Genomic DNA, 17,480 nt, shown 5'->3' with positions numbered 1-17,480 from the left:
CATGAGGATAAGGGTGCCATCCCTGGCCTCACTCAGTGGGTCTAAGGATCTGGCGTTGGCACAGGCTGCAGCGTAGGTCGAGGATGTTGCTCAGATCTAGTGGTGTTGTGGCTATGGTCTAGGTTGGCAGCTTTAGCTCTGTTTGAACCCCTAGCCTGGGAATTTACATGTGTCGCAGGTACAGCCCTAAAAAGAAAACAAACAAACAAACAAAAGAATCATCTTGTTCAAATCCTAAAGAAATTCTTTTCATGTGAAGTCTGAGTATTTTTTGCATCAGTGGTTTAAGTCTGTCAAGCATCATTCATAGTCCAGTTTGTATACAGCATACAAATAGTTGGCGCTTAAGGGATTTTCAATCAAAATCATCTTTCATTCAGACTTTAGGTATTCAAACAAATATTGATTCTGGATGTGAAGAGAGAGTTTTATAGTTAGAGCAGTTCTTTCCAATGAATTAAAAACAGTAGTGTTTGGGTGTGCACTTGATATACCAGTTTCTATATTAATTTGATGAAATCTATCATACTATCAACTTTATATTACTTATTTGAATGCAAAAAAAGTGAATAAATCGACCCACAAACTCCTTCGTGAATAGGGTTGTCAGTTCTGTTTGATGTGTTGTTTGGAGGGTAAACAGACAAAACTTGTGACGTCTGGATATTTTCTTTCTCCTCTTTCTCTTCCTGTGATAGCCTTTCCTGCTGGCATCTATGGCTTCCTCCTCATCACCCTCCAGCTTCCTGCCATCCCTGCTTGAGTTCCGATAACCATTCATTCGTTCTTGTCAATTGACTGCATGTTATCGGAAGCGTGGCATCCTGCTTAGTTATTATCTCAGTCAGCCTTCATTTGTGTTATAAGCTTCTCATTCATGAATGGCAGAACACAGTTCTCATGTTAAGGCGGCGGTAGAATGGTGCGAACATCATTTGAAAACCCAGGCCAATTGTCAATGCATTTCTTTTTTGTCTTTTTTGTCTTTTTAGGGCCGCACCCACAGCATATGGAGGTTCCCAGGCTAGGGATCGAATCGGGCTACAGCTGCCAGCCTACGCCAGAGCCACAGCCACACCAGATCCGAGCCACGTCTGCGACCTACACCACAGTTCACGGCAACGCCGGACCCTTAACCCACGGAGCAAGGCCAGGGATCGAACCCACAACCTCATGGTTTCTAGTGGGATTTGTTTCTGCTGCACCACGATGGGAACTCGTATAAATGAATTTCTTCGTTTGCCCATTTAACAGACATTTATTAAATGACCATTTGCCTGGCCTGATGTAGGTAGTGAGGGTCTGGCAAGGGGCAGCAGAGGTCTCTGCTGTCAGTCACGGAGTTCCAGCCCCTCACCCGTGCCATCTTAATTTCATCCCCATGATGTCCCTTTAAGCTAATTTGTAAAGAGTTTGTAAATATATTTTTGAAATCCAATGTCGTTTTTGAAGGCGGTCTTCCTCCTTGACCTGCCTGCAAGTATTTATTTTAAATTTTTTTTTAAATTTTTTTGGCTTTTTTAGGGCCGCACCCTGTGTATATGGAGGTTCCCAGGCTGTGAATGATGCTTGACAATCTTAAACTATTGGCGTGATGCAAAAAATACTCAAGTTCACATGAAAAAATGTGGCCCGTCTACACCACAGCCACAGCCAGGCGGGATCCGAGCCGCATCTGCAAACTACAACACAGCTCACGGCAACGCTGGATGCTCAACCCACTGAGCGAGGCCAGGGATCAAACGCACATGCTCATGGATGCTGGAAGGGTTTGTTAACCACCAAGCCGCAATGGAAACTCCTGCCTGCAGCATTAGATGCTGTCATCCACCCAACCCTTTACTGGAATTTTCTTGGCTTGCTTCTAAACCACTATGTCCCACGTACCCGCCCTCTTTCCCCTACCCCATGGTTCCTCAGCCTTTCCCCTTGACCCAGCTCATTCTCAGTGTGTTCGTTTCTCTCCAGATCCTCTCTTTGTACCTTTTCTCTGCTTACTTGTTGACCAGGCCTCTGTCTCTCATCTGTTTTCTCAGCTCAGGCTCTTCCCCTGTTTCCATTGGTGATTTATCTAACTTTGTGTTTCTGCCTCTGGCCTCCAGAGCAGAGCAGTTGCTGGTCAGTGCTGGATTATTGAATTATCTACCCGTGTCCATCAGGAAGCTGGCTGAAGCAGCTGGGTTCTAATTCTGTGGGTTTCTAAGAATCGCAGAAGTGCTGGTGCCCTGGCCCTCGTTCAGCCAACAGCACCCTCAGAGTCAACCCGGGCACCGTTTCCTCCCCTTCTGTGTCCTCCCTTCTCCCTCCCTTAGTCCCACCACCAGATGACAGTGGGGATGTTTGGCGCTATTTTGACCAGCATTCAGTTTCTTTTCCTAACTTTTTCAGAGTCACAGAATCCCCACTTCCGTCCCTGACACAGAACTTAACAAAAGACAGCTGTCTTAAGAATGATGCTATCAGACACAACCTAGAATAGATTTACAAGGAGATCCTGCTGAATAGCATTGAGAACTATGTCTAGATACTCATGTTGCAACAGAAGAAAGGGTGGGGGGAAAAACTGTAATTGTAATGTATACATGTAAGGATAACCTGACCCCCTTGCTGTACAGTGGGAAAATAAAAAAAAAAGAAAAATGAAATAATTGAAGGACTCTATTATGATTGGCAAGACAGTTTTTCATTTTATTATTTTTCATTTTATTATTTTCATAGGTGTAAAATTGTAACTCCAAACATTTTTATTTTAACTTTATACCTGGATAAACAGATTGAACACCCTTGAATATGTTTCATCACTAATGAGGAAGAAATCTTCCATATGCTTACTTGTAGTGGCATTTTTCCCCAACTTTTGTCTTTTGCCAATACTTTTCATATTTTATAGAAAAAAAAAGAATGATGCACATCTGTCTATAGAAATGTTGAGCTACTTTTAATTTTCTTGGGGAGACCTGATAAGGTGGTGGTTAATAAATAATAGGCTTTGGGAGCTCCCGTCATGGCTCAGCAGTGAGGAACCTGAATAGTATCCAGGAGGATGCTGGTTTGATCCCTGGCCTCACTCAGTGGGTTAAGGATCTGGCATTGCCATGAGCTGTGGTGTAGGTGTGGTGAGCTGTAGCTGTGGCTCAGATCTGGCGTTGCTGTGTCTGTGGTGTAGGCTGGCAGCTTAAGCTCCAATTCGACCCCCGGCCTGGGAACTTCCATATGCTTCGTGTGCAACCCTAAAAAGCAAACTAACTAACTAACTAACTAACAGGCTTTGGAAGAGGAGAACCAGATTGGATTCCAAACTCCAGCCAGGTAAATAGGGGCAAGGTCCCCACTTTTCTGCATCTGAACAGTGAGGTTCACAGCGTCACTGTAAGGATGAGATATGAGTCTGTTTGTTACGTGCCCACGTGGGGGGTGTGCTCATTGAATGTGGGCCAGTATCCTGCATGTGTGTCACTCTCGGGAAGTAGTGGTTTTGGGAAGAGAAAGTCAGAGCAGAGTTGGGAAGCTTCTATCTTTGATCATTAAGACGGGGGTGGACTTCTGCCTGCGCTCAGTTGAGGACACAGCCTTTCAAATCATCACTCTTATCAAGCTGTAAAGGAAATTATTTATTGCAGACTGGGGTTAAAGACATTGATCAGGTCCAAGCCCTTGGCATTATGAACTCCCCTGTTCTGTTTTTCACGTGGCAGCTCAGGTCATCCATACAAAGACTGAATTTTCTACAAGCCATGATATCCACTGACTACAATTGCTTTCATTCTTCTCATTTTGTTGTCTGATGATATCTGTTTGCCATCCCTTGTTTGCTGTCTCTGGTCGGCAATAATTTGGGACCAGTGTCCTCTCCAGAAGTCTGCATCTGGCAGGAGAAAAGCCAGTGTTCAAGATTTTCTTGTCGCTTCTTCGAGCTCATTCAGCCTCTGAGGACTGTGTCAAGGGAGCCAGGCAAGAAAGTCTTTGTTCCCGTACAGTCCAGCACTCACCTTGTTTTCTTTCGCAGGACCTACAAATCGAACGCGAGAGGAGTTTATATAATATCTCTGGTGGCTGCACAGCGCTGATTGTGGTCTGTCTTTTGGGGAAGCTGTATGTGGCAAATGCTGGGGACAGCAGGTAAGCAAATCCGCCGTCTGGTTCTTCCTCAAGTTTAATACCTGCCTTTATTTTTTTTTTAAATTTTTTTATTACTCAAATGAATTTATCACATCTGTAGTTGTATAATGATCATAACAATCTGATCTCACAGGATTTCTATCCCACAGCCCAGGCACATCCCCCCAACCCCCAAACTGTCTCCTCCGGAGACCATAAGTTTTTCAATGTCTGTGAGTCAGCATCTGTTCTGCAAAGAAGTTCTGTCTGTCCTTTTTTCAGATTCCACATGTCAGTGAAAGCATTGGATGTTGGTGTCTCATTGTACAGCTGACTTCACTTAGCATGATAGTTTCTAGGTCCATCCATGTTGCAAAAAATGCTGGTATCTCATTCTTTTTAATGTAATGCCTGCCTTTAAATTTTTATCTTTTGTATTTTTTTTTAAGTTACGTGATCAGAAATAAAATAATTCTGCTTGGGATTAGATCTTGAGAAGGATAAGATTACATCTGAATAAAAATGCATTTAAGAAGACTCCTCAGGCTGGCATTAAACGGTACAGACCGTCTTCTCCTTACTTGTTCAAAGTGTGTACCTGTGTTTCCCCTAAGCTAGCAGTAGCCAGACTTTTTCGACTTCAGAACCTGATTTCCGTTGAAAGCTTAGCAGGTCCATAATGTATGAGAGAGACAAGGATGTATGAGAGGCACCTAGGAGGACTCTCCAGCTAGTTCCATTTCTGCTCGGTGACTTTGCCCTGTCCCCTCCCAGAAGCCCAGGAGTTCCTTCTTTTATCTGCATGTGCTTGTAGGCTGCACTTTCTTCTCTTTTGGGTTCTACTGAAAGGATTTTTGGCTGAGAGAGGATGGTTAACCCTTCCTCTGTCCAGCATTACCAAGAATAAGAAAAACTTGTGTTTTAATTTTCTTTTAAATAACTGACATGTGCCTACTTTAGGTGCGGCCATATCACTTATTTAGTCTCTGTTAAATTGTAGACTTTGTGGAAAGTGCTCTAGTATGTGTTGAACACGTCCTTGCTCCTTTAGGAACAAAATATGTTGGCAGGACTTTTTGCTAAAGGCCAACTCGCTGTTCTGAAGCAGTCAAAATACTAGACCCTAATCAGGATGCCTGCAGAAGATGAGTGGCTTCCTGCAGGGGCTACAGTCTAAGGATGCTGGCATTCCTCCATCCCCTTCCTCTGAGTGACATGCCTCTTCTCAGCATCCCTCTGGGTCCAGAGGGATGCAGAGATCAGGCCCCACCCCTCCCCTTCCCTGTCTCCATCGGGTTGCAGAGAAGACCACATCCCTCAGGTGGCCCAGGAATTCCAGTTACAAAGCAGGAGAGCCTCGGGGAGTTCCCATTGTGGTGCAGTGGTTAACAAATCCGACTAGGAACCATGAGGTTGCAGGTTCCATCCCTGGCCTTGCTCAGTGGGTGAAGGATCCGGTGTTGCCGTGAGCTGTGGTGTGGGTCGCAGATGCGGCTCGGATACCGCGTTGCTGTGGCTCTGGCGTAGGCCAGTGGCTATGGCTCCGATTAGACCCCTAGCCTGGGAACCTCCATATGCTGAGGGAGCAGCCCTAGAAAAGGCAAAAAGACAAAAAAAAAAAAAAAAAAAAAAAAAAAAAGAGAGAGCCTGGGGAGATCCCAGTTAACAATCCCACTAAAGAGTCGGAGACCAGAGAGACACCTGCCAAGGCAGCAGTATTTGGGATTTGAAAATCGATGTTTTGGGAAGGTCTGTTTGTTTTCAAGATTTATGTGGATTTCTCTTCTGCTGTACTAGATATCTCAGTTGCAACATACAGTTTTTCTCAGTAAATGGCAGTGAGTGTAAGATGCCATGCTGACCTCATGGCCTTTCTCAGTAGTGGTCCTGGCAGGAGACAGACTCCAGCTCAGTTGAATGACGGCGGGAAAGGGAACCAGCGAGGGGTGTTGGGACCCAGGAAGGTATCTACCACCAGGCCTGCAGGGTCCTGGGAGGAAATGCTATGGCAGAGCCCAGAAGGACGGGGCCACTGATGAGGGGCCCTGGGTAGGATCCGAGGCAGAGCATGGGGGAAAGTGTGCTGGCTTCTCCCTCTTCCCAGCCCCCTTTCCCTTGCCTGTTGGATGAGCCTGGCTGGAGGCCAGGTGACAGGAAGTTCAGGGAATGCGGTCAGAGAGGTCAGTCGGACCATCACAGACATGAGCCTCTCTGGGGTGGGGCAGGGGGAATGACCATCTGCCCCTCCTTCCTTCTTCCCCCCGGGGTTGGGGCATCTTCAGAGCAGGAGTCCTCATTTCCAGGGGCCACCGAAGAGCCAGCTCTCAGCCCTGGTTCTGGATCTGGACCAGATCTAGGCAGATGAGCAGATCAGATGATTCCTTTCTGTTCGGAGGAGGACGGAATCGATGATTCAGCATTTGTGCTCTTGTTCACCTTTTGTCTTGGTGTCTAGTTCTGTGGTTTTTGAAATGAGTTTGCTTTCCTGGCACTTCCAGTCATGAAGGTGGTGACTGAGTGCTCTGTTCCCTGGGGCCAGACCCACCCCTGGTCCCAGGGAAGCACCTTTCACCAGATGACCTGGACTTGGAAGGTAACCCAGCTTCCATGCCCAGAGTATCTGTATGTCAGATTATGCTTTTCCAAGAAGCAGCTCCTCCCCAACACCCCATCCTCTTTTTTTTTTTTTTTTTTTGTCATTTTAGGGCCACTCCTGTGACATATGGAGATTCCCAGGCTAGGAGTAGAATTGGTGCTGCAACTGCCAGCCTACGCCACCGCCACGCCAGATGGGAGCCTCGTCTGCAACCTACACCACAGCTCACAGCAATGCCGGATCCTTAACCCACTGAGCAAGTGTAGCCAAGGATCTAACCTTCCTTCTCATGGATACTAGTCAGATTCATTTCTACTGAACCACGATAGGAATTCCACCCTGTCCTCATTTTTGAACAGTTTCCTTCAAAGCTCTGAGCTCCTTGACAGGCCACCACCCCAGCCAGCAGGCCTTCAGTCCTGCTTCTCAGAGGCTCCAGTCCTGGTCCAGGAACAGTCCGTCCCATTCATCTTCTGGACTTTTGCCTGCACCACCCCATTTAAGTGCCAATTTCTAGACCAGATCTTGACCTAAATACCAATTTCTAAAGTTTTTGGTAATTTAAAGATTGTCACTATGAGGAATGACACTTTGAAACAGTAGAGCATTGCTCTAAGGTTGATCTTTGGGTTATTTTTTCTATCTTAGTGTCCTTTTTCATATTTATTTATTGTCTTTTTGTCTGTCTTTTAGGGCCGCACCAGAGGCATATGGAGGTTCCCAGGCTAGGAGTCGAATTGGAGCTGTAGCCAACAGCCTACACCACAGCCACAGCATTGCAGGATCTGAGCCCATCTGTGACCTACACCACAGCTCACGGCAACGCCGGATCCTTAACCCACTGAGCAAGGCCAGGAATCGAACCCACATCCTCATAGATGCTAGTTGGATTCATTGACCACTGAGCCATGATGGGAACTCCTTAGAGTCCTTCTCTAAAGTTTTCAAATAACAAGGTTCGTCTGCTTCTAAACATCCATAAACATGTGGTATTTTATTTGCTATTCAATAATAATTTGAAAAGCTTAACAGGTACTTTTATCCATATTAAAGCTGTAAAGCAACTCCCCCCCAGCCCCCACAAATTACCCTATGAGAAAAAAGAATCTCTGAAAACTTAGTCACATTTGTAATATGGCCCCAGAATGCAGATATGAATTTGGGGTTTCATGGCTGATGGGTTGGGTTTGTTGTTCACTTAAGGGTCATATGTCATGTAGAAACCTAAGAGCAGTATGAGCTGGCATTTGTACTCACTGTCCAAAGGATTACCTACTGAACACTTATTCTTCAGGGTATTTTCAGTTCTTCTATGAACAATAGATACTTGATATCATCTTATATAGGGTCATTGCCTGGTTTATATACTAATAACATAGTGAGTTTCCGAATATATTGAGTTAGTCCCAAGAAATAGCAACTAAGTGAATTTTTATCAGACCAACGTAAATGTAGGTCCATTATCACTTATGGATGAATAGTCATGAATCCAAGGACAGAGTTTAAGCAAATGATCAGAGCCAGTAGACTCTGATCTGAATTCTCGCCACAGGGCTCTGATTAACTGCTAAGTTTTCCTCTTTTATGGACTGATACTGGCTGCCTGTATGTTTGTTTTTAATCTTGACAGTTTTGAGAGTGAAGCGAATCTTTGTCTCAGGTTCACTACCCTGTAATTATTCACACTCAGGAAAAAAGAAGCTTTGCACTGGTTTGATTTGGGAACTGCTGGTGGTCAGGAACTATTTTATAAGCCACTTGCTGAGCTGTGAACCATCTGATTTACCGTTAGGCACATGTGTGCTTAGGGGTGGCGTTCAGGAGAAGCTGCCTGATGCTGGATGTGGCTAGTGTCCAAGGCAGCGACCACCTGCAGTGTGGGACGGTCCACAGGGATGCCAGGGGATACAGCCTGGGACAGCATTGCCCTTCCCTCTGCAGCCCAGGTAACCAGCCACAGAGGCTCATGCCATAACTACTCGATGAACGCCTCTTGCTTTATTTTTCCCAGTCAACAGCAGCCAAGGCAACAGCTAGAGGGGGGATCGTAAGGGACTAGGGAAGAAGCAGATGGTGGGCGGATTTTCACTTCCAGCAAAAATGAATCGGTGGCAGGCAAATGTCATGCAAAGCAACATGCAAACTTTCAGCCATTGTGTTTGAGTCATCCGCCCCTTAGGGCTCGGAGCCATCCTTCCCTTTAAGAAGATGCTTTGACTCCATTTTGGAAGATAATTTCATTTTATTTCCAGAGTGCTAAGGCACTGAGGGGGCCAAGCCCTTACCACTTAATGTCAAACAATGCCTAAAGGTTTGGCAACTGAGACTAGGTGAACTCATTCAGAGGAAAGAAAACCACTTAAGATTTGTTAGGTTCCTGATTCCACCCTTACCAGATTTAAGTCACAGCAGCACTGAGATGGCTAACAAGGGCTAGGCGCATGTCACATGCTGTAACAGAGACGCCTACCTAGTTCTCTCAGCGGCTGAGTGAGAAAGAGGCATTGTTAATATCAGACAAATATCCTGAGGCCCCACAGCTACTACCGATGGAGCAGGGCTGCCATCCCGCCCAAGACTGAAATCAGAGCAAAAATTCTCAGTCAGTGCTCTGTGCCCTCAGATGTCCCATCCATGCTAAGACTCATGGGGTGTTTTTTGTTGTTGTTTTTCACACTTGCTAAGACTCACAGGGCGTTTTTGTTTTTCACAGTTTAACATCTCTAAAATGACCAGTTTCTTTTTGTTGTTGTTGTTGCTCTTTAGGGCTGCACCTGGAGCATATGGAGGTTCCCAGGCTAGGGGTCCAGTCCGAGCTACAGCTGCTGGTCTACACCACCGCCACAGCAACACAGGATCCGAGCCACATCTATGACCTACACCACAGCTCATGGCAACACTGGATCCTTAACCCACTGAGCAAGGCCAGGGATAGAACCTGCAACCTCATGGTTCCTAGTCGGGTTCCTTTCTGCTGCACCACAACGGGAACTCCTAAAATGACCAGTTTCTGATTAACATTTTTTTCGTATTTTTACGTAAAATAATGACATATCTTACAATTAATGGCAACCTTACTGTCACTTAGAGTGGTTTATGGGGTGTGGCTGAGCAGATGGTAGTACCTAGAAGCTATTTTAGATTCCTTGCAGTAGCGAAGCATATAAGCTTTGGATGGTCCAGTTCGTGCATTGAGGATACAGAGAGTGCCACATCCTTAAAGTGAAGAAAGGCCCCACGTTTCTCTAAGAACATGCATTTTGTGTTTTCATTCTTATGATAATCAAAGTAACACTAGCATTTTCTGGATCTTCTGGATACCTGCCCTACAAATGATAACTGCCATGAATTTGGACCCCTCTTGTGTCCTGGTTATGATTTCTCTGTTGGCAAGAGTATTGCAGATCTTTTCAAGATGAGTCACAGGCTCTGGGGAATTCAGGGCTGTCTTTTTGAGGATGCTTCTAGGAAGAGGCTGAGAAGGTGGAATGTGTTCGTGAAGAAGCTCTGTATAACCAGTGGTCCATGAACTGTCCTTAAAACAAAGCCAGGAAGGTTTTCTTTCCTTTCTCTCTCCCTAATTTTTAATTTTCCAGAATGACCCTCATTTAAGCTAAAGCTTGCCATATACATTCAGAGGTGTTTTCCTCTGGTAAGTCTCAATTTTCTTGAGGACCCAAGTTGGGTAGCAAATAAAACTTAGATTTCTAGATTCAAAACCAGTTGCACATCTCAGGCTTCCCCCCTTGGCTGGTGAAATAATGAAACTACGTTAACTGCCTCCAACACAAGAGAATGCAAAAAACTGTTCATTCCTTTTTACTGTTTGTGGACATCAATGGCCAGTGCAGAACCTTCGTGAAACTGTTTATTGCTAGTAAGTGGTTCATCCATTCACATCTGCCAGGGAGCAGTTTCTTTGAAAGCAGCCTTCCTCTGAATTCAGAAATAGATTTAATCTGCTTCCATTGACCATATTTAGTTCACCACAGCTCTCATTTTCTTAGACAAATATCTGAAAAATAGAAACCACAGCAAACCTCCATTCTCCACAATGAAAGCTGAACTGTTGTTTGGACCTTTTATCTGCATGCTCCTCCCCCAGGTTTTTAGTATATATTTACATAATCCCTTAGCAATACCCGTAACCTGTATAAGGGATTAACAAAAAGAAAATATTAGTATCAGGTGATCACAAATACATGCAAAGCCGTGGAGACCATGTGACGGCTCAAAGGATCTTTCCTTTCCTATCAAGCCACTCACTGTCAACACACAGGGCAGCAGAGAGGCCCTTTCCTCTCTGGATTTCCTCCTTGTCTTCTCCCCTTGGAATTTGTTTTGTTTTGTTTTGTTTTTGTCTTTTGTCCTTTTAGAGCCACACCCATGGCATATGGAGGTGCCCAGGCCAGGGGCCCAATCGGAGCTGTAGCTGCTGGCCTACGCCACAGCCACAGCAACGCCAGATCCTTAACCCACTGAGCGAGGCCAGGGATCAAACCCGAAACCTCATGGTTCCTAGTCGGATTTGTTTCCGCTGCGCCATAACGGGAACTCTTTTTTTTTTTTTTAACCATCCCCCTGACCTCCCTTGCCCTAAATCAAATTGTGGTCCCCAAACCAGCAGCAGTTGCAATTGTCAACCTGCCAGAAAAGTAAATTCCAGGGCTCTACCCTAGCCTACCAAATCAGACAGCAGGGCCTGGGGCCCAACACTCTGATAGCAAGCCCTACAGCTGATTCTACTGTGTGAGGAGCAGAGCGCTGCTTTAAGGTCTCCCATTGGGCATCTGAGGGAGCCAGGAAGGAGCCAGTATGTCCTCGGGGTATAAAAATTAGAGCTGCTCCTGGCCAGAGGCAAAAGCATCAAACTCCGAACCTGTCAACCATCTAGCATCCTCGCTGCAGCCACACACCACATGCTGGGGAGCTTCTTTGGTGATGTCCCTCATGCTCTCTGATGCTGCTGCCTTAGGTGGCTGGGCCCCACCTGTACCTTGGCCAGCCGTCTGCAGATTCCTTCCTGCCAGCCTCTCCTTCTGGAACATAGCCCTCTTTCTTTGACAAGTGGGCATTGGGGTAAGGATTTCCTATGAGCTCTAGCTTTTCAAACCCCTTCCCGCCCCATCCCTGCTGACTCTTGGGTAGTTTTAAGCCCCCATCCCATCCTGCCCCAGGCTGGGATTCCCTTATCTGAAATGTGTCAGAAGTGCCCCTGTGTGTACTTTTTGTCTCTTCTGTTGGGCCCCTGGGAGAGTGTGGTTCTGGCTGTAGTTCCCCAGCCCAACCAAGTATGTTCTTAATAACTTCCTTTTGCTGCCCCCCACCTCCCCGCCCCGAGGGCTGGGCTGGGCTGGGCTGTTTGTAGAAATGGAGTCTGTGCACTTACAAAGGTTGGCAGGAGGTGATTGCCGTCAAGATAGTGACCTTGTCGAGCCCTGGCTGCTAAGATAGGAAACTGTGGGTCAGTGACTGAGAGGAACTTTCTAGTGGAGAACACCCCCCCACCCCAGGCTTTGTCTCTGGCCACCGTATCCTATGCCAAGATTTTCAAGTCCTAAGCATCTAACTTGCAGACAGTGTGAAACCAAGTAAGATGAACCAGCAAAATGCAAAAGACCTTTAAGGAGTTCCTGTTGTGGCTCAGCAGTAACGAACCCGACTAGTGTCCATGAGGAAGCGGATTCAATCCCTGGCCTCACTCAGTGGGTTAAGGATCCGGCATTGCAGTGACCTATGGTGTAGGTCGCAGATGCGGCTCCTTCCTGGCGTTGCTGTGACTGTGGTGTAGGCTGGCAGCTACAGCTCCAATTCGACTCCTATCTGGGAACTTTCATATGCCACAGGAGCAGCCCTAAAACAAACAAACAGGCAGACCTTTAGTGCCTGGGGAGGTAGGCTAACCTTAACTGGGTAAAGCTGAACCACAGTCACGGTAAAGTGACCTTTGAAGGAGGGTGGAGTGACCAGCAGAATCAGGGAGTAAAGTTGGTCCATGGTTTTAGTTTATCAGTGGTTAAAAAAAAAAAACAACATTTTAAATGTATTTTTAAGTGGACAGTAAATTCAGTCTGGCCATTGGTATGGTGTAGACACCAGAACCTAATGTAGCGATAGCCTGTAGCATTTGACATATAAGGCAAATAATAGCTAAAGTTTTGGTTGGCTTATTTGCTCCTAAGCACTCTTTCTAAGTTTCTAGGGCTTTGTGTGAATAACTGAAATCATCCTCACACCAACCCTTTGAAGGAAGTCCTTTTCTTTTTTCTTTTTTTTTTTTTTGTCTTTTTGCGATTTCTAGGGTCGCTTCTGCGGCATATGGAGGTTCCCAGGCTAGGGGTCCAATCGGAGCTGTAGCCACCGGCCTACACCAGAGCCACAAGCATGTGGGATCCGAGCCTCATCTTTGACCTACACCACAGCTCATGGCAATGCCAGATCCTTAACCCACTGAGGAAGGCCAGGGATCAAACCCACAACCTCACTGGATACTAGTCGGGTTCATTAACCACTGAGCCACAACAGGAACTCCCAGGAAGTCCTTTTCTTAATCTTGTTTTATACATGAACTGTCTGAGTGACGCAGTTCACCAGGGGGGTGAATGAACAGGAACCCTCCAAAGAGAGACTTCTGTGGTGAAAGGGTTTGGAACCATGTTTGAAGGGATGAGAAAAACTCAAGCGAATTAGAGTTTGTCGAGCCCTGTGAAACAATAACTTGTGTTGCTCTAAAAGAGATCTTTGGGTGTTTGTTGGATGCGGGGAGAGTGGTAAGGCTTGCTTTCCGTGCATCTGAGACGGAGGGGCAGCCACAGGAGGACAGGGCGGTGGTTCGGCGCACGGACGCAGGCTGCCTGGGTTGCATCTCGGCTCTGCCACTTCTCATGTTTGACCTTGGGCCAATCTCATGTTTTCCGTGCCTCAGTTTTGTCTTCTGTACACGGAGGAGATGGTGGTATCCACCTCCCAGATGAGGATTAGATGAGCAGGTAAGTGGAAAGCTCTCAGCACCCGGCCAGGGCCGCGGTAGCTGCTCCTTAATAGAGAACGGCTGTTATTGTCTTTGTTCTCAATACGAGCTCGATGAGAGCTGCCCAGAGATGCAGTGAGCGGCCACAGAAAATAGTAGGTTCTCTCTTAAGGAAAGTATCTGTGCATCACAGTATAACCACCTAGCAGTAATGCTAGACCTAGGTAATTTGATTTGTCACAGTCCCCATCAAGGGCTAGGTTTCTGTGACTTTGGGAGGATCTAAAATATACTGTCTTCATTTTTCCTTCTTTTCATAAGAGCTTAATCTCACACTTTGTGTAAGGAAAGGTACAAATGTCTCCTACCATGTGATGGTCTATTGGGAAGGCTAAGTGCAGAAACAATAGGCCCCAAATTCACTGGCCTGAGAAGCAGTGGCTTTGTCTCATTCAGGCACCCAGGGACCTGGGATGAAGGAGGCTCTGTCATCTTTAACACTTGGCTTCCAGGGTCCACGGGGGCTTATCCCTGACTAAAGCATGGGGGGACCACTCAAAAAAGGATTTATGGCCCAGGCCTAAAAGAGGCACACATCATATCTGCATGTTTTCCATTGGCTAGAATTCAGGTCCATGGCCATCCTGGGAAATAAGACCGCTGGGATATATAGTAATCTGTAAATTATGTCTTCAGGCCCAAAGGAGTTTATCTTGATCAACATTTGGCAGTTTGAGCCACTGTTGGGTGTTAAGAAGGGAATTCACGTTCGGGTCAATAAGCGATGGTGTCTTTATTCATTATTGTTACATTTTTTTTTTCCAATGGACCTGATAAAGCCACACCTTGGATGTCATTATCTTTAAAGCCCAAACACCAATGACCTCTTTTGTCACTTGGATTTTGTCACTGTCAGTTTTAGAAGAGATGTAGCGTGTTCAGCTCAAGTTGTCAGACAGTGAAGAAGTAGCTATCTTGCTCTGATCCACTTTCACCTTGGAGAACACATTTAAATGATGAAAAAGCCGACTGGATAAACAGCATGCCAAATATTCATCTTTAGAAAGTTCATCATAGGGAGTTCCCACTGTGGCTCAGCAGGTTAGGAGCTTGACTAGTATCCATGAGGATGTGGATTCGACCCCTGGCCTCACTCAGTAGGTTAAAGGATCTGGCATTGCCATGAGCTGCAGTGTAGGTCACAGACATTGTTCAGATCCCACATTGCTGTGGCTGTGGTGTAGACTGGCAGCTGCAGCTCTAATTCAACCCCTAGGCTGGGAACTTCCATATGCCGCAGGAGTGACCCTAAATTTGAAAAACACTAAAAAGAGAGAGTTCATCATAGAAAGCAATACTCATGTTATGCTAAAGAGGAAAGGTTATATTACCCAGGTAGGAATGACTGTACTGGTGTCTTAACACCTTCTGTTCCCTTGAGATTATTTTTAAATTGTCACGGCTATGTTGTTGAAGGTTTTACGTGACATAACAGTTCAGTATTAAGAGTTTAGCTTCTTTTCTACTCTCAAACTGTAGTTCTTTGGTGTACATTTTATTTGAGCACATTTTCTCTTCTTGATGGCATCCATAATAGAGTCAAAATAATAACTATAGATGGATCATTTACAAGTTATGTCTCTGTCTGTCTTAAGTTTGTTTGTGCTAAACTTGTGCAGTTCACTGTGCACGTGTTATATACAGTCAGAGCCCCACAGTAAGGATAAAGATGTAAGTTAACCAAAATGCCATGGGAAGAGCAGGAGCCAACAAACGTTTGGATGCCTGCCTGTACCAGGCATGTGATGGGGAAATGTAGTGAGTGAGGCAAAGCCCCTGTCTTTGGGGCACTTACAGTGGGGGCTGGGGGAGGGCGGGGAGTCCAGCCTCCATTTATGATGCATTGTGAAGGGCAAGAGAGGGTGTTAGGATGAGCCTTCAGCCTTCATGAGTGGAGCCTGCTTTGGAGTTATTTACTTATTTGTTTATTTTATCTTATTTTTGCTTTTTAGGACCCCACCTGCGACAGATGGAAGCTCCCAGGCTAGGGGTCAAATTGGAGCTGTAGATGCCAGCCACAGCCACAGCCACGCCAGATCTGAGCCGTGTCTGCAACCTACACCGCAGCTCACAGCAATGCCAGATCCTTAACCCACTGAGCGAGGCCAGGGATCGGACATGCATCCTCATGGATACTAGTTGGGTTCATTACCACTGAGCTGTAGCAGGAACTCCCTGCCTTGGGTTTAAAGGGGAAGCTCTGGCACACGTGCAATTGTGTTCTTTGAGGATAACCATGACGTGATGGCACACCGCATCAGCAAGAGTCCTCACACGTCACGATCCATTGCTTCAGAGTTCTGCAGGCAGGCCCCCTTGCTCTGTTATTCATGAGGTCATTGTTGTGGTTGTGAGTAGCTTGGTTGGCACATGGGGTCATTTGTGGTGTGGATGTTTTTGGGGGGACCGTCCTCATTTTTGCGATCCGTGAGCCTCGTTGCACTGTCCTCCATAGGAAATGGTGTACGAAGGCCTTATGTCAGGACAGGTGTTGATATTGACTGAGCAGTTCCTCAGGGGGTGTGTGTACTACACAGTTATCCGGTGGTTTGTTGGGTTTGGAGAGTTCACTGGACAAGATGGGCATTTAACCTTTAACCTTGCCCTCACTTGTGTGAACAAGTCAACAAGTTCCCCCAGACAAGGATGGTGTAGCAGTTAGTGGCAAAAAGGGAAGAAGGAATGTGTCAGCCTCTGGAAACGAGCTGACAGAAATGAGACAGACTTCACCCTCCCAGAAAGGAGCTCACCTTTCCTGCTGTGAAACAGGCTGGTTCCCACTCTTCAGGATCCTGTGTTAGTAACCATGAGGTTACGGGTTTGATCCCTGGCCTCGTTTGGTGGGGTAAGGATCCTAAAAAGCAGGGGGAGAAAAAAAAAAAAAAAGACTCTGGCATTGTCACCGTAGCGGCTTGGGTCATGCTGTGGCGCAGATTCGATCCCTGGCCCAGGAACTTCCACATGACATGGGCGGGACAAAAAAAAAAAGGACATCTTCCAACTTGGAAATTTGGTGACCACTGAATTAATATCCAACCAGAGAGTGACCTGGTAAGTCAGCTCCCTGCACTCCTGAGGCCCTGATCCATTTTCCTCTGTCTTGTTGGTTTAGATGCCAAAAACAAATTAGATGCATCAAAGAAGCTTTTCAGTTGCCCCCTCTGCCAGCCTGACAGGGCCCCTGAAAACCATCCTGCAAGGGTTCCCCAGAGCACAGGCTCCTGGCAGCTTTGAGACTTTACAGTGCCAAACTCTGTATCCTTCAGATCCTTAAAGGCCCCAATTCACTGGGTCCAGCCCTGTGTCTGCCACCCAGATATTAAGACTGTGCATTTTTTTGAAGATCAACTTGTCTCTTATTCTGAACTGGTGCTCCCCTCAGCTTGTGGGCCTGGGCGGAGGGCACCGCCTCTGCCTTAGTGTCTGCATCATGCCCACCAAACAGAAGCAGACTCTCCTGTGTCCCTTTGTTTTAAATACCACCCACCCAGAGGGCTACCTACTCCTGGTCTCACCGCTACCACTGTCATCACCACCGTTACTAGTATTACTGACACCGTCACTATTACCATTACCACCACTACTAGTAGTGCTACTGGTACCATTGCTACCACTACAACTAGTACTACCACCAGTATTACTACTAGTACTACAGCACCAATGTCTCTACCACTAGTACTAGTACCATTACTATTGATAGTACTACCACCATTAACAGTGGTACCATTAATATTGCTACTAGCACTGCTGCCACTG

At 46.2% G+C, this 17,480-nt stretch overlaps 1 protein-coding gene across 2 annotated transcripts in view; it reads left to right on the top strand.

Moving 5' to 3' along the window:
• PPM1H (protein phosphatase, Mg2+/Mn2+ dependent 1H) overlaps positions 1 to 17,480 on the top strand; it is a 272,860-nt gene that overhangs the window by 139,716 nt on the left and 115,664 nt on the right. For both annotated transcript variants that reach the window (XM_021091936.2, XM_084956249.1), the window contains one exon: positions 4,007 to 4,119. In XM_021091936.2, coding sequence (XP_020947595.1) covers positions 4,007 to 4,119 — 113 coding nt within the window. The remainder of the gene's footprint in view (positions 1 to 4,006; positions 4,120 to 17,480) is intronic.

Source organism: Sus scrofa, chromosome 5 (assembly GCF_054392235.1).
Source record: "Sus scrofa isolate SSC_HxYL_T2T_F1_AM1 chromosome 5, Sscrofa_HxYL_maternal_Yorkshire_Landrace_v2.0, whole genome shotgun sequence".
NCBI classification, from domain to species: Eukaryota; Metazoa; Chordata; class Mammalia; order Artiodactyla; family Suidae; genus Sus; species Sus scrofa.
Note: the sequence above shows the minus strand (reverse complement) of the source record. Positions and strands in the feature narration are given on the sequence as shown.